Below are 20,712 nucleotides of genomic sequence, written 5' to 3'. Positions count from 1 at the left end.
CATGTCCATGCAATTTCTGCCCCTCTCTGCACAGCAATGTCCTGCAGGGCGATACCAGAAGGCAGCAATGATTTTAAGTGTGGTTCTTATAAAGATCATGATGTCAAGTATTGTAATAAAGAAGCAGTGAGTTGTAAAGATCCCTGTGGAGCTCGGGGGAGTGTCACATTCCCTGAGAATGACTGGAGACGAAAGATATGAGATGGCTGCTTTTTTGCACAAAAGTAGCCATGGCTGATCCTGGCCAGTCCTTAGTGCTCCTCACCCAGCTCAGGGTGCTGGAGCAGGGAGGAGATAGCCTTTGCTGAATTTTGCCTTTTCCTTCATGACTATTATTTACAGTGTCTGTAACCAGACGAGATTTTTATAACTTGTGCTGTTTTTCCTGGCAGTAAGAGAGAACAAGACATATGCTGTCTGACATTTTAATGCCAGACTGACAACCTTGGGGATATTTTTATATCACCTACCAAGTTGTTGTTTTTGAATCAGTGGAGAGAACAAAATAAATAAAAGATGAAGCTTGGATAGCTCCAAGATCTTCAAAATAGAGGGCATCTTTTTGCTGGCAGGCTCATCCCCTCATCCCTTGGTGGAGCTTGGAGGGGCACTCCCTACGGGAGCGCTGGCTCTGAGCTCGCTCCTTCACTGGAGTTTGTTTCACAGTGAGCACTCCCAACCACTAACTGCAAAACTGACTCCATCACTAAGACATTCCCTGTGGCAAACTACTGACCGCAGTGCTTGCCTCTGCCCTGTATGTCTGCAGATCAAAATTGCTGGGTTTTTTTTTCCTTCCTGATAAGAGCCACCAGTTGGGGCTAGAAAGATGAAACAAGGAGCATGAAACAAGGAGCAGGTGTAATTCTCAAGAATCAGCCTGTCCAGACCTTTAACCTTCATCTCAAGACCTCTTACGGCACCCCTGGTGAACACTCCTGCCCATGAACACTCAGGGGGACGGATGCAGGTCAACCGGTGGGCAGGAAGAAGGTATTAGCTTGTTTCAGAGACGACTGTTAGGTTTAAACAAAGCCATTAAGCTGAAGCAGCAGGATCCCACTAGGAGGCTGGTGGAGGAGGTGGCATGACAAGTAAATTAGCAGCTGGTGGCTGCAGAGAAGACTTTCTGTCAAAACACGCCTGACACAAAGGCTGGGGACCTGATCCCCACAGATGGTTTTGCAACTGAGGAGCACTTGCCTCTGATACTCTCTCTGCTAATTAAAATTCTGCTTTGGCCAGATGAGATGAAGATAAAAAAGAAAAGAAATGTAGCTTGTAACCATCCTGATGCTAGGTAATAGACAGGAGATGGCAGGAAAAAACTAGGCCTTTTTCCCAGCACAACACAGAGCCCTTTATACGTAGGTCAGCTAACAGTATACTTTAAAAAGAGGAAAGTGGGACATGTGGCAGTGAAGGCACCCATAAGGTGTCAAAGGCAGAGAATGCAGTCCCCATCCAAGAGTTCCAGCAACCGCATACCTAACCTACAACCTTCCAGGTCTCAGAAGAGATGGGGACTGTGGTTGGGCGATGGGGAGCTCTGCAATTGCTGACAGGATAAGGAGAAATATGGAGATGCCATTGAGGCTTCCAGGAACATAAGAGTGTCCTCAACACTGCCTGGGTTGATTTTGCTTGCAAGAGGAATCAGATGACTTCAGGGATCCTGAAGCCTAGGGTGAAGGTGGGGCAGAGGCTAAACCGCTCTGAGCCACCAGAGCAGAGCAGAAGAGGGAAACGATGAGCCCTTGAGCTTGGCTGCAGCTCTCCCACCCTGACCTACCTGATGATCGGAAGGTCCAATATTCGTCATCATCAAAATGAGTGTCCCCTGCTGTGTGATGGTCTCCGGGGAAGAAAGCATGTGCCACCGTCCCACCAGGCCCATCAAAGGGATAGCCATCATTGTGATCTGCCTTGGAGAAGTCTATCTGGATGTCAGCATTGTTTCCGGCCACTTCATGGAAATTCAGCGGAGTGATGTCACTCCAGACCTTCAGGGCATAGTACATCAGGGCTCGGACAGTGTCATGGCCCAGGTGGGACTCTTTCGGGAAGGTGCGAACTCTGAAACAAAGAGGGCAAAAAAGAGGATGAGTCAGTAGCACAAAAGATCTCCAAGAACAACCAGAACTGCAGGTGCCTGGTGCCTCAGAGCAACAGTGAGGCCTTCAGAGTTTTTTGCGGTTTTGGGCTGAGCTGGAATTGAAGAAAAGTCAATGTTTCCTGTATAACCCAACTTTGAAAAAGAATTCCTAATATTGTTGATTTACTAGAGGAGATGAAAAGACAAAGATGCAACAAGGCACCTTGGCTTCTAAAGGAGTATATTTAGATAATCTTTCATTGGCAATTTTGACAAAAATATACACACTTTCCAAGCAAATGTACTGTTGACTGAGTAATGATTGACAAAAGCCTGTTTGGATGGATAACTGCTGGCCAGCTCTACCCCAGTAATAACAGATACTTTCTATTTTGTGCACCAGCATACCAGCCAAAGTGTTTTCATGGTTTGACAGATTTTTAAAGGCTGAAGCAACAATTATGACCACATCACTTACCCTGCTGCGTAATATGGCTGTGACAGCATCACTCAGTACCACACCACTTCCCGTCACCAACGGGCAGTGATGACCTGACTGCACTTCACGAGGTAATTACAAGCATCAGAAGGGGATGTCACACCACTCGAGCTCTTCCTGAACAGTGATTTGAGTGCTGGGAGACAGCATGGATGTGAAAAAGGGAGTAGGAGCAACTTGCTTGCTGAGGTTGGGAACACATCCCACACCCTCAAGAGACAGGCAGCCCAAAGTAGGCACCACCTTCGGGCTAGCGCAAAACTAGTCAGGGTTGACTCTCTGATAGAGCAAAAAAGGACTCATGAAAATAAGCAGAAATCTCACTAACAGTTCCTCTGAAGCACTTGGGAAGCTCATCCTAGAGACAGTGGGAATGAGTGGGTGAATCAGGAAAAACACATCATAGCCAAATGAGAAAAAAATCATTCTTATCTTTGCCTTTGCTCCCCCTTGACTCTTAGGGCAAAGAAAAACCTTATTGACTAATCTAAAGGAGTTACATGCATGTAACACCAGATGATTGTAGGGCTTCAAAGAAAACACATTTGTAAAGGAGACAGCACAGAGGTATGAACAGTATTAGCGTGGGATTAGAAAAGACAATTTTCAGGCAATTTTTAATTTATAGAAGACATTGTGCCCGGATGTAATCCTCTATAGTACAGAGAAAAAGGCCACCTGGATTCCAGATATTCATTAAATAGCTGTCTTCATCTTTCATAACACTCCTTGGGACTTAGGTAAAACCTTTGCTGCTTCAATTTATACTAAGTTATTATACATGTAACACACACCATGTTTAGCCCAGGAATTATGACCTTTCTCCAGGATCATGGTGCCTAAGGCAGAGTGCCAGAGTCACATTTAGGGACATTATCTGCTCTTTCCTCCCTAAGCCCTGTTCACCATGTGAGCTATTTTCCTTTCCTTTTCTTTCCAGCTGTAGAATGAAGATGATAAATCAGATCTCCCTTGTACAAGGTTGGTGGATAAAAAACCCTGTCTAAAGAAACAAATATTATTAATATTCATCCCAAGGTCTGACTCCAGAAGCATTACATTAAGGCAGAAAGAGAATCAATACCTACTTTACTTCTTCTAAAAAGTCCTACACCTCTGAGCTGATCCACATTTTATTCATATGCTGCAGGTGTAAGTGAAAAGTCCCTCATCCTTTATTCATTATCACTGTCATTTTTTAAGATAATCCCATCAGGGTTTTTTAATTCACCATCTAATTTGATTGCTGGAGCTCTGCTAATTGTTTTCAATGAGATTAGGAAAACACTATTATGCTGATAATAGTTTGTTGGCCTTGCGTCACCCAATTTCACTGAAAAGGAGGCGCATTTCTAACACCATGCAGATAAAAAAAGCTTCCTCCTACCTTAAATTATTACTATTTCTAGTAGTAGTAAATGGTGCTTAGGTTTCCATTGAAGAGAAATACTCCTTCTTCTTGGATGTCAATCGCTTCTGAGATTCCTCTTACAGAACTCAGATCTTGGGCAAAAGCCTGATGTGAGTAATTGGAGAGAAAGCTCTCTGCTCCAGACAGCCTCTGCCAGCCAGAGGGAGGATGATAAGGACTGGACTGCTCAGTCCCTCCAGCTATCCCACCAACACTGCCCTAAACTGTAGGGTCAGTCACATCCCTCTGCAAATCACACTCTGGGGCCTCCTGAGGAGTGTCCATCCCTGTGGCGGATGGGGCTGCAGGAGGGAGCATCAGCCACAACACTGGAACTGGCAGCTGCCGAGCAGGATGTGGTGCTCAGGGACATGACTGGATACCAAGGAGAAAATCTCCCCTCTGTGTTTAGCGCTCAGCAAGGCAGCAGCACTGCCATGCAGACAAATGAATGCTGACTCTCACACAGTGCTGCCAGCCCTTCGTGTGTCCCCTGAGTCACCTCCTTTGCTTGATCCATTCCAAACAGACTGAATGGTTAATAAGTAGAATGGTTAATAAGTAGAGACTATAAGAAGAGACTATAAGTACTATAAGCAGAGACCATCTAGAATGGTTAATAAGTAGAGACCAGAGAGGACTGATCTGCCTCTCTTTGCCATTGAGGGGCACTCCCACCTATTTTGATTTCTGGGCTCCTTATTGGTTTTTGTCCTCCAAAAGACAAAAGTGGGAAAGTATCAGTGATGGATGAGAAATCAATAGCTCATTAATGAAGGCACTCCTTTACTTTCCCAGCCCTGAAACCACAGACAAATAAAATAAATGCACAGAACTACCAAATATGGCAAGCTAAGGAGTGCTTGATAAACCCACACTGATTTTTCTTGGAAGGGGAAGGAAGAGGGGAAAGTTGAAAGGTAGATACTTGCTGCCTTGGCAAAGGTGCTTTTCCAGCTGCCTAGAGCCATCCATGGCACAGCAGCCCTGATCCAGTGCTACCCTGGCAGTGCTGCAACACTGCCATTGTCTGCAGGAAGAAGGCAGCACGTGTTGGAACCCTCCATCAACCCTCTCCCAGCACTTAGACTATCAACCAAAAATGTTCAGTTTTTCATTCTCCTGCCCTTTATCACAGACAGAACACCAGTCACCCCCAAGCCACTGTGCCTCCACACACCTGCCTGCTCTCTGCCTCAACTGCTCGGGGATTTTCCTATGAGGGTCTGAGTTGCCTGTGTCAGGGGCATTACAATAACCTAAGGAAGCCTGACACTGACAGGTGACAGTCTGCCCACCTTGGGCACCTGTCAGCCCCAGACATGGGGGACAAAGCAGTTTGGGCTTTGGATGGGAGGCCCCCATGGCAGGATGCCACTGATTAAAGGAGGAAAGCAGGAGGATCAGAACCGTTGTGGGGATGGGAGAGCAGAACTGGGGGTTGCACCACCTTTCTCTTGACTGCCACCCTCCACGCCTGAGTAAATCCACCTGGGCTCAGGCAGTGGCACCTCCCCTTGGGGGATGGCTAAGGACACTCACAGCAATGGTGGGCACTGACTGACTGGTGTCACTGCTCCTCTGCCAGTGGGCTCTGCTCCCAATCCAGCAGCCCACGGCCTGAGCATCAGTGTCAAAGACTGCAGCTCTGATCAGATGGCACAAGGGAGTAGTCCTTAACTACACACAGATGAAAGCCAGCTCAGTTCAGCACTGAAAGGAAAAAACTGGGCAATTTTAAAAGCTGAGCTTCCATGGCTCCCCCTTCCCCAGGGAGCTCGAAGCGTGCAGAGATGGGGCATGGCCCTGCTGCTGCACTTCCCAGGACTGTGGAGAAACAGCAAGCACTGGGAAGAAATGGAGATGTGCCAGCTATGAACTCCCCTTCTGTGGGGCGTAACCAGAAGCAATAAAGCAAAATCAGCAACTGAAAAACAAGGCTGCTAACATGAGGGGGAAGTGGCTGGGGGCAGCTCCGGCGCTGCTGCCGGGAGAGGGCATCCGCAGCACGCCACTCTCTCAGCAGCTGCCTAGGCACCTGGGGAGAGCACAGGGAAAATAAAATAATAACAAAAACAATCCTGTGAAAAGAAAATTTATACGCTGTAATATCCCAGAAACTCTACATGGAGATGAGGCACAGAAAACCATCTATTTCTGATGAAGTAATGGGATACTACAAGGCTGTACTGTGAGCTGTGTAGGATGCAGCCTGTATCGTTTTGCTCCTTGGGCCCTCCAGTCCCACGGGTTGATTGTACTCAAAGGTAAAAAGAACCCTGAATGACCTGTATACCTATACAATTTTGTTTGCCCAAAACTGCCTTCTCAATCAGTGCATGTGCCTGTTTTGAGGCCCTCCTTTCCTACAGCTCTGCTTACCTGTTTATTTCAGCCTTGCAGCTGTTCAGGTTTTTCATCAACATTTAAATCCATGTAAGAGTAGCATTTAGTTTTGTTTTCCCCTTTTAAAATCTTCAAACAATGTGTAAAAGGTAAGCGAGTAAAACTTTTGTGCCTCTACTGGCCGACTTTCAGGGCAGTTTCCAAAAAGCCAGTTTAATCTCAAGTGTTGGATATAAATACTACATTGGAGTTTCTGTAATGCTATAGTGTTCTGCTGGCTACAACCTACCATTGTAAAATACAGCCCTTTCTTGGACAAAAGACAAGATTCTTGACAGGATCGAAGAATAGAAAGCAGAAATTACGTTGTCAGGAGATGGATTTTTTTATGCCTTACATATAATATCGTCTCAGACCTCAACCCCTTTTTATGGCAATCCTTGCTGCAGCATCAGTTTCCAAGGGGGTGGGAGGTGGGGGATATGCCAGGGCTGCATCCACCAGAACAGCTGGACCCCATTTCACCTCCACATTTCCCTCCAGCCAGAATTTGGGGATACTGTATCAGCACATCTGAAGTCCTGATGGCACCTGCAGTGCCAGTTCCCTGACCATGCTGCCCAACCACGGGGATGTCATTCAGATTTGTCAGGAGCTGCTGGGGTCAGCTGCTGTGCACAAGCTGTGCCCCTGCACTGGCTCTGGCAGCTCCCAGAACACCAGGGCAGGTTTTCTTTTTATCCCCAAAGGATTTTTCTCCTTTCTGAAATGTGAAGTTCTTCCTCTTTCCCCATAAAATCAGGCCTGGGCAACAGGGAGACAGACTGAGTTTTAATAACACAGGTCACTTCACGACATGAAACCATTTATGAACCAAAGCTGCTTCTTACTGAAACTGAATTATGTTTATCTTTTCTCAAAATTAAGTCTCAAAGGAATCTGGAACATAAGACCGAATCTCTGCTAAGTTTCAACATGTGTTGACAGCAACAACCAGGCTGAGATTTGCTACTGCAGTAGGAAGAGGACTCTCTCCAGGGGCTATGCCACGATCAAAAGAAAAACTTATTATTAATAAGGAGAACTTTTCGCAAGATCCACATGTGTTTTCAGGATGGTACAAGAACCTTGTGCTGCACACTGTTCTTAAAGGAAAAATCACTGCAGCACACAGTATATTTGAGGGAGGAAAAATGAGTCCCAAAAAGCACAAATCTTGGTGGGACAGGGATCAGTTTGCTTGCCAACCCTGACCTGCAGCACATTTCTGAAAGCTGGACCTGAACTTCTGTGTGTCAAAACTGCAGAGGGAACCTGACACTGAGGGAAAAGTACTCACCTGTGGCAAGAATTAGGAGGAAAAAAAATTACTTTATTACCCAGAAAATGCTCCTACCCTTGGACTCAGATGGGACAAGAGAAGAAGCTTCAGGCTTGGCAGCTGTCTGAGAAATCACAGAACTAATGAACTCAAGAAAAAAGATGCTCTAACAATCATTGCAACCCATCAAAAAGCTCCCAGCTAATTAACCAGCCAAATCTGTATCATTCTCAGGCACTGCCAAGTGGGTCTAAGAAGTCACTGCTAGGACTGTCAGGAGAAGAGTTAAAATAAATAGTCTGTGGGGTCTTGAGAGGCCATAGGGACATGTTTTAACCATCACCCTAAAACTCATCTCAAAGCCATATTTAACAAAGGTGACTGTGGAATTGGTCTTTTGCTGCAAGATTTCAGCAGGGGTAGATGAATTCCTACCTCCAGGACAAGTTCCTTTTGCTCCACTTGGTGACAGCCTGGGCAAATCGCTTCCTCCTGGTCTCTTCAATGGTGAGGTCAGGCAGAGAACAGCGAGGGGTCTTCATAAGCTCCAGGGTGGCTTCATCTAGGGTTAGAGAAAAAAACAAGAAATCATGGGAATGGTGGGTTAAGAAATCCCAGGGGGACAAAGAGATGGGAAGTGAAGTGCTAAGACTGAACCAGAAGAGCAAAAGTGGATACTCAGGAGCCCACTGGGGCATGTCACCAGCCCCAGCATGTTGTGGTGACACCCACAAAACACTGACCCCCTATGTCCCACAGCTGCTTCCACCACTGGACAGCAATTCCTGCTGGAAGCCCACCTTTGGCCAGCTTTGATCATGTTTTTAAACATATTTTTTCAAATATTCTGTTTTGGTCTCTCTTGATGGATTTCCAAGTATTCCTCTATCAAGGAGAAACATTCACATATAAATAAACTCCCTATCTGTTCAGCTAGGAGCTTATTTGAAGAATGTCCATGGTCCTTCTTAATAATTTTTTTTAATGAATGAAAGCTTGAAGTGCCTATTCTTACCAGCTGAAATGCAGAAAAGTTGTTTCATTCACTCATTTCCCTGCTGACTTTACCTCTCAAACTCTGTTTCCATGAACAAACTCACAACTAAGTCCTGCGCAGGGCAGCCATCCCTCCCACCCCCAGACTGTTTTGCACACCCCCTCTGAAAATACAATTTGCATGGCCACTCCTGTTCTGGGGTCTCCCGCAGCTTGTGGTGCAGTGGAAGAGAAATTATTGCGCATGCTCAATTAAGACCACACAAAGGAAGTCCCTGTGTTGGGATGTAGCTGTGCCTTCAGGGGACCAGCAGAGGGATGCTGGGGTGTTGGGATGGATAGAGACTCGCCTGCTAATAAGCTACTTAATTGTGTCCCGAGCAGCAGAAGTATGCTGGGCCAATGGCAGGAGGGTCACGGAGGGAAGGAGAGCAGAGGCACCCTTCTGCAGGCCGGGATAATGCTGGCTTTCTCCTTCCCTCATTGACAGCTTTGAGAGGAATTACCCCAACCACGCTGGTGAACTTGTGCTGCTTCAGCCTGCCCTTGGACTTCTCCCTCCCAGGCAGATGCGCCTGCCACACAGATGCCACTGCCTGCCTCTGCTGGCCAATGGAGCTGCTGAAGCTGGTGATGGGCTCCCAGCTGGCTGGGCATGACTGGGGAGTACCCGGAGCTGCTGTGGCTCAGTGAGATCCCAGGAGAGCCCCAAAGAGCCTCCTGGCTCTATGCACTGTGGGCAGGAGCAAACAGAGCTGGGGTAATGCAACATCATCCTTCTCCCTTCCTTGCCTGTGCCCCAGCAGCAAGGAACCCAAAATATCTACGCATACAAATTGGGAGGTTTAATCAGGATTTTTGTTCAATTCAATTTGATGCTCCAAGTAAGGCTTTGAACAGGACAACTTTTTCCCCTTTTTTCCCCTTGTCTTTTTAAAATTTTTTGTTGGTTTACTTTTTTTTTTGAACACACCAAGAGCTAATTTTAATCACACTGAGAACCCCAAGGGTCTGTGGGTCTGTTGAAATAATTGCTTGCCTCAGGTTCTTGAAAACACAAGGCAACAGAACACCTGAGCCATGTAATTACTCTTACAGCTGCAAACTGGGCCGTATGTTCCACCCACGGTGGAGCTTTTCCTGCTGCTGCTCCAGAACACAACACCAAGTCCCTTCTCCCTCACGGATCTGCAAGAAGCCATCCCTGCCTTGCTCTGCACCAAGGAGAGGAGGGGTCATGAGCCACTGACCTAGGACTCCTGTGGCCTCAAGCCCCCCGAACCTCTGCATGGCAGTGATGGCCTTGGTGAGCTCTTCCTGCGTCTGCAGCTGCCCCGTGACAGGGTCCGGAGGAGGCAGATACCCAAATTTTGTCAGCCAGTCCTGTGAAACAAGGCGAAGGGGAAATGAGAAAAGGAAAGGAAGGAAATATAGACACAGGGAATGACGCTCTGAAGGTTCTCTCCCTTCACTGCACCGTGATGGTTTGAGAGCATTAGCTTAATGGTTGGATTTGATAATCTCAAGGGTCTTTTCCAACTTAAATGATTCTGTGGGGGTGGCTTGTTTTACCTCGCTTGGTTCATCCCCCTGGGCGGAGCATCTCTCAATGGGATGATGTAATTTTAGCAGTCATGCAGTGAGTCTCAATGGCCCTTTAGTGGAAGAGATAAAGAAAACTGCCTCACGCGGTTTTAACAGGCGGCCTGATTAACAGAAGACAACTGCCCTACCTCTAACAGATAGCAACAGAATACGCACCCCCAGCCACATCTTGCATTTGCAACCCAAGACACTTGACCTTCACAACACTAGGATTTTGTTTGGAAATAAACTCAGCCATGAAGTCTGGGAGCCCACTTTGTGCCACACAGTCATCCAAGCCCTGAGGCAGATGACCTCAGCACTGACACAAAACAGCCCTTGTCTCCAGCATTTCCACACTCCCTGGTTTAATCATCTTCCTGCCATTTGACCTAAAGTACTTACAGCCAGGTGTGGGTCTCTCTACCACCAGAAAGCAGCAGAGACCTGTGGAACCTCTGGGCATCCCTCTTTCCCAAAGCTTAGGCAAGCACAGCCATGTGCCACAGGCATCTCATGAAACGCAAACCCACTGTTCAATCGGCATTTGCCTTTCAAAGGACAATATATGTTTATGAAGATTTTTCTCTTTCTCTCTTCAGGCTAAAATTGATGGGGAAAAATGCTATAAATCTCCTTCTTACAACTGCTTTTTAAAGCGAATTACCTTTCTAAATCCTTTCTTACCTTTCTTCTCTCTCCTTCCCTTCCCTTGGCAGAAGGATGAGCAAGGAATAGTAATACTGCACGCAGGGGATGCCATAAACACCTGCTCTCTATTTTCTTTATCTGTATCAAACATTGATCTGTTGAGCCTCTTGAAGACTGATATTGATCCAGACTTCCACTGCAGCCAATACACCACAAATTGATAGTAGCCAGATTAGTGCCAGAAGCCAGTAGCTACTTATCGCTACATTCTGAATGTCTCATAGTTTGGTGTAACCTGCAGCTGCCGCCCTGAATGCCACAGAAGCCCCAGCCTCTCTCTGCAAAGTTCAGTTAAACAGATTCACGCTTCCAGAGCTTTATGACAGATCTCCCCAGGCTTGGTGTGACTCTCTATTGGGGAACATGGCCTACTGTGCTGGGTTTCTCACTGGCATTTCACTTCCTTCCCAACCCTCCTTCACAGCTGCCTTATTTCAGTGGGATGGTGTGCTCAGGAAACAGCTTATCTGGCCGTTTCTTGTTGATTAACGCAACTCCATTAGCCACCACCTTGCTGGGAATGTGTGAGCATCATCACAGCCCTTTCCTGCCATCGGGCTGATGGCCAGGCGCAGTGCCATCCCCTCTACTCCCCTGCTACTATTTGTCCTTTTGCATAGCCAAGCCATTTGTGACAGAAATTAGAGATACATTTCATCTTTGATTCTTTGTGAGAAATTGGCTGTGACATGGAGGTCAGCAGCTGGCCCATCAATTGCTGAGGATGGTGGAGTTTAATTTGGTTTCTTCCCTGGCCACGGAGAGAGTGTCATTTATCCTCTCATGATAGTGGAGACACTGCCACACCGGAGACAGGCACAACTCGGCTGTCCTTAGGGGCTCCTGGGGATGGAGGTGGCAGCAAAAGGCTGCAAAAAGCAACAGCACAGGGATATCCAACAAAAGTTGTGCGGGTTTTCCTCCCTTCCTAACCCCAAAGGACAGAGAAAGCACAAACACGAATGGACGCAAAGCAAATCGGGGGCTCTCTACATAAAAGATGGAATGAGTGGTCAAAGATCACAAATCCTTCATCTGATCTACCTTTCAAGCACCTATTTCCCTTCATGTGATTTTTTATCTAGACCGTCAAGTTTATCCTGCTTTACTCAGATCCTCCTTTAGTTTTATAGACCTCTGTGATCTTGCTCTCATTCAGCTCTTTTCCATGTAGGGGTTTTGACTGGTTTCCTCTCTTCTTGTAAGCAAAACTGATTCATAACATTGAACTTTAATATTTAACATTCTACTTTTGCTGTGGCAGAAAATTTCATGAGGGAGACCGAAGCTCGCTTGGAGATGAGAAAGACCATCAGCAATTGTCTGGCTAATTATCTGTGTGCCCCATGAAAGCTTCTCAGATATTTTCTTGTCCTTAATAATGACAAAGGCTAAATTTACATGCTTCCATAAATAAGAATATGAAAACATTTTCCATTGGGATAACTTCAACACATGCCCTTCTTATTTCCATCTTAATAAAAAGCACTTTTTCGCCAACTCTCATTAGCTTAAAATGTTTAAATGAAATGGTGATTTCAGCTGAAAGCTAAAATTTATTGAACATATTTCTTGCCTGAGCTGGCACTATGAAAACTTTCCCTTAAGTGTGCTGTGCTAAATGAATTGACCTACTCCCATGAGAAGATTCAGCTTCAACAACTATTTCAAAAGTTAAAAAATTGCTTCATCAGAAAAATCAGATTAACCCAATGTCTAACCATCTTCTGGCTCTGAGAGGAGCTGGGAACAAGTGAGGCTGCACTTCATGGCTCATGCCATGCCCCAGGGTAGGTACCTTGGTATGAGGCTTACACGATCCCGGCTCAATTTTTGTGGGAATCACCACCAGCAAAGATGGGTCTGGGAGCCAAGTCCAGAATGAATCTTCTGATCCAGCTCCACCCCTGAGCAATACAGAATTAAAGGCTACACACTGGCTCAGGTCCAGGAAAAGGAGAAAAAAAAAAAAAAAAAGGCAAAAAGGAAGAACTGCATGCCTAGCAGAAAGGTCCAAAACCACCCACCCATCTGCCCCTCCTCTCCATCAGCTAAACACAGCTGTCAGCAAGAGCCCTGGTGCTGCCCAGTGCAGAGCAGCAGCAACACATTTCCTACAAACCACAGCTGGGATGTTTATGGACAAAACAACATCCCTTCTGGGGGCTGGAGGGCCCCCTTGCCCCATTTCAGGTCTTGGGACTTGCACCATGTCCTCAGCAGTGGGGAAAAAGCCACTGCAACTGTCTCAGGACAGCGGTACTAGGAAAAGCGAAAAAAGATGAAAAAAAAAATTTCCATTTCCCCATCCTACCGTGGGCAGCATGCAATAAAAGATTTACAAACTCTTAAACCAACTGCTCCAAACCAGAGTATGCCTTTGCAAAGGGACTCTGTTAGCAAGGCCACAGTGTCGTTCCTTCATGGAGCAGTTCCACATGTGTGTTTGGAGACAGATTACTCACACAGCTGGCTAAAAACAAATCGTATTTTTTTTCTCATCTGGGTTCCCATCTGTAATGGGGGAAAGCCTGCTTCTTGCCATAAAAAATGGTTAACAGAATTCAAAACTACAGATATTTTTCACTTTTATTTTTTCCCATTTGGAGAAGCACAAAGTTGAGAAAAATAGTAATACAGTCCTCCCCTCTGCAAACAAGCTCTGCTTCAATTTTGGACTTTTTTTTTTTTGCTCCTAAGGCCACCTGAATGGAATACCAGGTAGCAGCCTGGGACTGGAGCTTTCCAGGGTCAAGCGATCACCCAGAGCAAAGCCTTGGCTCCTGCAGTAGTGAGGCCTCTGGTATTACTTAAGCAGAGACAATTTTCAGATTAAAATGGTAATTTCATTTCTTTCATCTCTCCACTTCCTTTGTATCAATATCCTTTTGTTCTAGAACCTACTTACCTGCTTCATTTTAAAATAGACGTAGATATTGCCCCTCTTTTATGGAAGATTTATGAGCTCTGTAGGTCTGCTTTTACAAATATTAATGCTATATAAGATGATGGGCTTATTCAACTGCCACAGGCAAAGGAAAGACTCAGTCAGCAAGTTTTCTTCCTGACAATTTCTTTTTAAGGGTGGTAAGTTGGCATTTACAAGAAGACAAACCAGTTCAGGATAACAAGGAGAGGATAAACAGAATAAACAGCCACACAGAAATCAGGATAAGCAGGAAAATTATACTCAAGCCGGCTCCACTAATTAATTCTGCCTGCTCCTGTAGTATAAAAATGACCATCCATCTAAAGCTTAGCCCCAAACAATCAGGATTTTTTTTCTCTTGGAGAAAAACAGCCTTAATCCTGTAGAGGTCATAACATTCCCTTTGCTCAGGGACGGACATCATTATCCTCAGTGCCCCCAGTCTGTTGCCAAGCCGAGAGAAGAGCAGAGCTTTACCACAGTCCTTGGCAGATTCATGAACTGGACCCTGACCTTTGCGCCACTATCCCAGACCGTCTCCATACCCATCCCATCAAAGCTAGATGAAGAAACTGGGGTAACTGGGGTTAAATTGAGGACACTGCTGGCAGGGGTACAAGCAGTGCCCTCAGTGCTCTGCCTGAGGGTGTTGGGTGATACCCGTGGGCTCTTCTCCCTGGTCCATGGCCACCAACATTTCTCTTTGCAGCCAGTGACTAACACAGCTCCAAAGAAAATCTGGATGTGCTACATGCACTGAGAAGATCCTAGTACGTTACAATTTCCAAATCTTTGGGGCAGTCCAAGGCTTGAGCAGAAGCAAGTTGTTTTCCATTGAAAAGATCCCTTTTATTAATAGTCTTTGAAAAGTTTTACAGAACTGCACCTTTTCTCATTAATCAAATGACAAGTTGGTTTTATTCATTTAAAAAGGGTGTTTTTATGGCTAGGAGGTTAAACCCTTACCCTCACCTGAACCTTTCTGGCAGGTGCACCCCGCTCCCTACCCACCTTGCCCCATGCCCCATGCTGCAGCAGGAGAACAAACCACCCCACCACGCTCCTCCATGGCTCATCTCCTGCCTTCCATTCTGAATAACCACAGAGAAACAGGTTTTGTTTCAGTGGAGCTGCCCAGGGACAAGAGTATTTTGAAAGCTGCCTTTCCTGCTGGAAGTCCCGTTGTACCCTGCAACCATGCTTCACACACGCAAGGGAAGAAAATCCAAACATACTAGTCAACGAAATTAATGACCAGATTAGTAAAACAAAGCTACAACTCAAACATTTGGAACTGATTTCCAAATTATACTTTGCTTTATCTCTGCAGCTACCATTAAATAGGGTGGAAGCTTTTAAAATAATAATAATAATAATAAAAAAAACATCCCCAACACCACAAGCTAGATTAAAGGAAATTGCTTTGAGCTGTTTGAGGTTTTATTCCAAGTTATCCAAGGTTTACAGTATTACAATTTTTACAGTCATTTTCCTGAGATCAAAAGACCTCAGGAACAACACCCGTTAATTAGAGCAACACATATGGTGCTGCAGTACTCAAAGGATCATGTTCCTGCAATGGAACGGCCTCTGGGCCCCAGAGAGCCAACACTTCCCTTCCAAAAGGTTGCCACACACCTCCCTAATGAACTACCGCACGCACGCAATCAGCTGATTAATTCATTAGGAGAAAAAAACTGCAGTTTGATTACAACCAGGATTTTGGCTGATGCCAGTGCTGAACTGCAGGACCAGTTTCATTAGCTGCCATCAGAGGAGTTGCTTGAATCCAAACAGCTCTCTTTAATTTGAGCAACCGTTGCGCATGGAATCCAGGGTGGAAGTTAATGCAGCTGCTAATGACTTCCTCTCCCTAACCCTTGCTTCAAATGTTCCATTAGTGGAACAGCCAGCAACTGGATGCTAACGTGGCCGCCTGTGGGTCCTGTCAGATGTGGTCAGGTCTAGAATGTAATTTAATGCTCATTAGAACCGTTCTGCTCATGTTACCACTCTCCTGGGTGTTGGGGGAAGGATGTCCTTTGCCTGGCAAGGTGGACACAGAAGAGGGCTGTGGTGACTTGGAGACAAGCTTCATCCACCATGCAAGAGCTGTTACACAAGGTGTAAGCATCTCTTTGGTTGGATGGATACCCAGAGCCTTCCCAGAAACACAGACTTAATCAGGAGATGTTGCAGAAGCAGAAGAAAATTCTCTGCAGACCACAGAAACAGCTTTATCAACCCCTTTGAACTGAAGATCAAAGAACCAATTCCCACCCATAGAAGGGGGGCAGAGCAGTGCAGCACAACACAGTATTTACTACGGATGGCTTAGATTTCTTTTCAGAGTACCAAAGAGTGACAAAACATAGAAACAAGATACAGTTTATTCTGCATTTTCAACATAAATATGTCTTTTTCTTGGTGGAGATTTAATACACTAGGGCTTTAGGGAGTCCTTCAATCACTGGATGTTTTCCAGCACATCCTAAAAATTTCCACTTGAAGTCAGTGAACAATGCCAAAAAAAAATCTGCGTCTAACTGAAATCCCACATGAACATCAAAAAGCGGTTTCAACAGTAACAGTTTTCTGTTTCTACATCAGTCCTAGTTTTGCACTATGCTGCCTGTCATGGTCAACATGTCAACATTGAGTTATCTAGGAAAGAAAAGAAGAAATGCCTGGTGTATAATGGTCTCTTGAACTGTGATGGGAAGTTGGGTAAGTGACCAAATTAGCATGCTTTTGTCTTGCTACAGAAATAGCTCTAAATCACATAACTCATGGCTGGTTTATGAAAACAGCCCTGCTATTGAGCAAGTGCATTGAGCAAGTGCAGTTGGAGGCTGGCTGTGGCAAGCACAGGAGGCTCTCATGGTCAGATCCTGTGCTGAACAGCAACCTTGGGACCTTGGCTCACCCCAAGTAACCTCAGCACCACTCACTACAAAGGAAAATGTAGTGGAAAATAAAACCACAATGAGTTCTAGTCCTCTGGTGGGCACAGAGGCCGGTAACGTCACTGGAGGGGAGCTAAACAACCCCTGTGCTCTATTCTATTGAGAAGCACAATAAGTAACTACCATTGCAACATATGCCTCATAAATACTGGCATCAGTTTGAATGTGCTTTCAAACTCACTTTAGAGCATGTGTGCTGCTGGTACCCAGGCTGTGCCCAGCTTTGCATTCTTCAGTGTGGTAGCTGTTGGGTTAATTCAAAGGCTTGCTCCACCTCCATTTACACAGGATGAACCATGAATATAAATATAAAAGTCTTGATAAATCCAGTGGCTAAGCGGAGTAGAGGAAAACTCAACTCCTGTGTTAAGAGATGGAGCAACAGGAATCCACAAGACCTGTTAGTCACCACTCTCGAAGCAGCTGCAGATGATGATCTGTGATGTTCACAGCTCACACAAAACCCCAGGACAGGCAGTTCTGGATGCTGGCTCCTTCTGTGCTGGAGACCAGAAGCCAGCACGTGCCCAGATCTGGGAAATCCTTTTCCCTGGCATCTCCCTTCTCCACCAGCATCACCCACTGTTGTGCTCTGAGCAGGTATGACAGGATCAAATCTAACCTCACATCCACTGTGACAGGGCTATATTAAATGTTACCAGATCCAGTTCTGACAGCATTTTGTATGCCCAGAACTCCTCTCTGCACGTGCCCAGCTGCAATCCACATGCAGCCAGGGAAGAGGTTTCCCTGCCTGACACGACACAATAAATCACAGTGAGTGACTGCCTCATCTATGAAATCACATACTCTCTGTATGACAAAAAGTGAAAGCCAAGACTTTGTAAATTTGGGGTTTTCTGGGCACAGGACAGAACTACCCACAGTTTCCTGGAGAATTTTGTGCAAGGGTCATCAGAGTCCAAAGCTGCCTGGGAGCTGCTGTGAGCAGAGCCAGCTGGACAGTGCTCCTCAAAAAACATCTGCTGAAGATGGACTGAGAGAACAGAACGTGCCTTGACCTTCCTCTCACCATGCTCCTCCACCCTGTCCCTCCATACACCAGGGAGGGCAGCTGCTGTGGCCCAAGTCCAAGGGAATTCCAGCATCAGGAGGCTCCCTGAACCCTCTCAATCACTAGAGTGAGGACACCTACCCTGCACACAGTTGGGAGGCTCTGTCAGCACACAGATGTTTGGATTTTTACTTAAAATCTCCAAGTCTCCCCAGCATCTGACATAGGGCTATTGACATCACCCAAAAAGACTGTGCAGAGAAGTTCTGAACACTCCTATCTTCCTGCTGGATTGAGACCAAGATGAGCAAGAGAATGATGCATTCTTTTAAAATAAGTACTAATTGAGCTTTACCAAAAAGAGAATACACATGGAGGTTCTCCACGGTTAAGGGGCGACATGAGAGGTTCTGATTTTGCTTAATAAGTTTAATGAGCCTGGCCATCTCACCAGACCTGAACAGCACATGGCTCACAGTATGTAGGAAAACTGAGTGCCACACAGAGAGCACAATGCAGTTAATCTATACTCTTTCCCAGTCTCACAGAGATGAGCTCCTACTCCTTTGGTTTCAGTTACTAAACAAAGCATATCTGGCAGCAAACTGAACAGACTGCTATACATCAAAACAAATCCTTGCTAACTCCACTTACCAGATCCTTTGTTAGGACAGTGTCTTCTCCAGGAGACTCCAGATCTGTCTCCCTGCAGTATGACCAGGAAAACCAGAGTTTGCCTTGGCCTGTTCATGTCCTTGTTCAGAGCTCTCAGTCTCCATCGCAGCCTTTAGAGTTGCACCTCCAGCATGGCTTAGCTTACTCCCCATTTACAACAGCCAACAACATTTTACTTCACTGAATCAGCTCAGCAGCACATTTTTCTTCCCCTCATTAGTTCGCATATTAGTGCCTTCCTGCCTTCCTTTCTTGCCCTCATAGCATCACACTTCTCTTCAGCCAGCTAAGCTTGGTAGCCTAGCACAAGATAACCTCAGGACACAGGCTGCCTGTTTAAATTTGCTTGCAGCATGGCTCAATATCCCTCTCAAGAGGTTGTAGAAATTCTCCAGTCCTCTACAAACTGGGAATTCAAAAGCTGTTATCACCAAACTTGGTGCTAGGACTGGTCCAAGGACTGGTAACAGCAGGTACTGTCCCTGTATTTATATCAGGCTTTTAGATAGGACTTAGCTGCATCTTCCCATTTAGTTTTTAGCAATGAAAATATTGTGATGTTAAGAAATACGTAAATTAGAAGCTATGCTGGGGTGTGAAATAGAACATCCATCTGGGAGTGAATTAAGCTCTACTTATGTCTCCTGTCCCCAGATCTATGTGACTACAGGAACAACACATTTACTTTCTGGTCGGCTTTGTTGCTTTCCCCAGTCTCTTTAAAGCAGTGGTATTACAATGAGCTTTTCTTGTTGACAGGTTCTTTCTATTAGCTGTACAAGTGTCTCAAACAATTATTGATGCTGTGGGCAGCTGGTGAACAGAACAAAAAGGATCCCTCTGGCAAGTCTATTAAACCAGAGGAAGCAATAATATCACAATTCTCAGGTGACCAGCCCTCAGGTGAAAGTACCAGGAACTCTGCAGAAGTACTTCAGAAACACCCCGCAGACTGCATGAGCTGGAAGAAATTACACACAGATAGAAAAAGGAGCCCTGCATCACCACAATGTGTTGGACAATTTTCAAAATGTGACAAAAAGAAAAAAAAAAATTATTTCATTATTAAAACAAACTAACTGAAATTAATAATTTAACCCATTATGACCAGTCCAGAGCATTTTCCTGTGACTACCAGATGATTCTGCTTTCAGTGAGAACTGGTGTTGATCCATAACCCAGGACCAAAACTCAGGTTGTTTGCAGAAAACAACCAGAACAGAGCAGAGACCAAACAAATCCTCATATTACACTTCTCCTCAGAAGGATTCAAATTATACAGTGCCTGACTTTGGCATATGAGCTGAAACATTCAATACAGAACTTGCTTTTACTGGTACTTATCTCACCCCAAATGCTAATTTAAGGAATAATAAATCTGCTCATCTGTAAACAGTGTTATTTCATTAGATATTAAAAGTCATGCTGAACTACGCAGCATCAGTCATGTATGTACCAGACCATCAGAGCTTGGCAAACAGCAACAGCAACTTCCGCAAGAGATTTAGAGCCAAGGACACAGGTCCCAGCCCCTCTCCTCACCAAGGACCTGGGAATCCCTCCAGTCGTGTAAGTCTCTGTTTTGGCAGCCAGGTAAAAGGATCCCATCTGACTGCCCCAGCACTGCTGGTCTCCCAAACCTTTCCCTGGCTTGGTTTGACTTTTGCTTCATAACCCCTATAGCATAAATAGTAAAGGAAGATGAATGTTTTTATCTTGCTGAATCCTTGCTAAAAGTACATTTCCCCTCTGTAAGGGCTGTGTGTGTCGGTGGTGACGGCAGGATGAGCAGATGGCTCTAGTTATGGCCAGCCACTACTCTGTGCTTGGAAGATTTATGCAAAAATTCAACTTCTGGTCCCATCCATTCCAGCAAGAACAATTCTAGACTATGTTTTGATACCAATCAAACTCATTGAGTGGAGAGAACTCACATTCCTACATAAGCAGAATATGAAATGCAGAGAAACTCCTGGAAGAAAGCATCCTGTGCAGCAAAGCAGAAATCCATCTGGTAAATTGGATACACTTAATCACATCAGGTTTGTTTTGCCCTTTTTCTTTTTTTTTTTTTTTTTAAAGGACCATATATTTTTACAGCTTCATGCCACAAGGCCTGTCAACACATTTGATTGAAAATGTCAAAGTGGCCATCTGTATCACA

The 20,712-nt window shown here is 45.4% G+C and overlaps 1 protein-coding gene across 1 annotated transcript in view; it reads right to left on the bottom strand.

Moving 5' to 3' along the window:
• MMP17 (matrix metallopeptidase 17) overlaps positions 1–20,712 on the bottom strand; it is a 51,196-nt gene that overhangs the window by 11,340 nt on the left and 19,144 nt on the right. The window contains exons 2-4 of the mRNA XM_041489095.1: positions 9,919–10,051; positions 8,108–8,234; positions 1,793–2,076 (exon numbers count right to left, since the gene is read on the bottom strand). Of these exons, the coding sequence (XP_041345029.1) occupies positions 1,793–2,076; positions 8,108–8,234; positions 9,919–10,051 (544 nt within the window). The remainder of the gene's footprint in view (positions 1–1,792; positions 2,077–8,107; positions 8,235–9,918; positions 10,052–20,712) is intronic.

This window comes from Pyrgilauda ruficollis, unplaced genomic scaffold (assembly GCF_017590135.1).
Source record: "Pyrgilauda ruficollis isolate IOZ18807 unplaced genomic scaffold, ASM1759013v1 scaffold9, whole genome shotgun sequence".
Taxonomy (NCBI): domain Eukaryota; kingdom Metazoa; phylum Chordata; class Aves; order Passeriformes; family Passeridae; genus Pyrgilauda; species Pyrgilauda ruficollis.
This window is presented reverse-complemented; position numbering and strand designations above follow the sequence as displayed.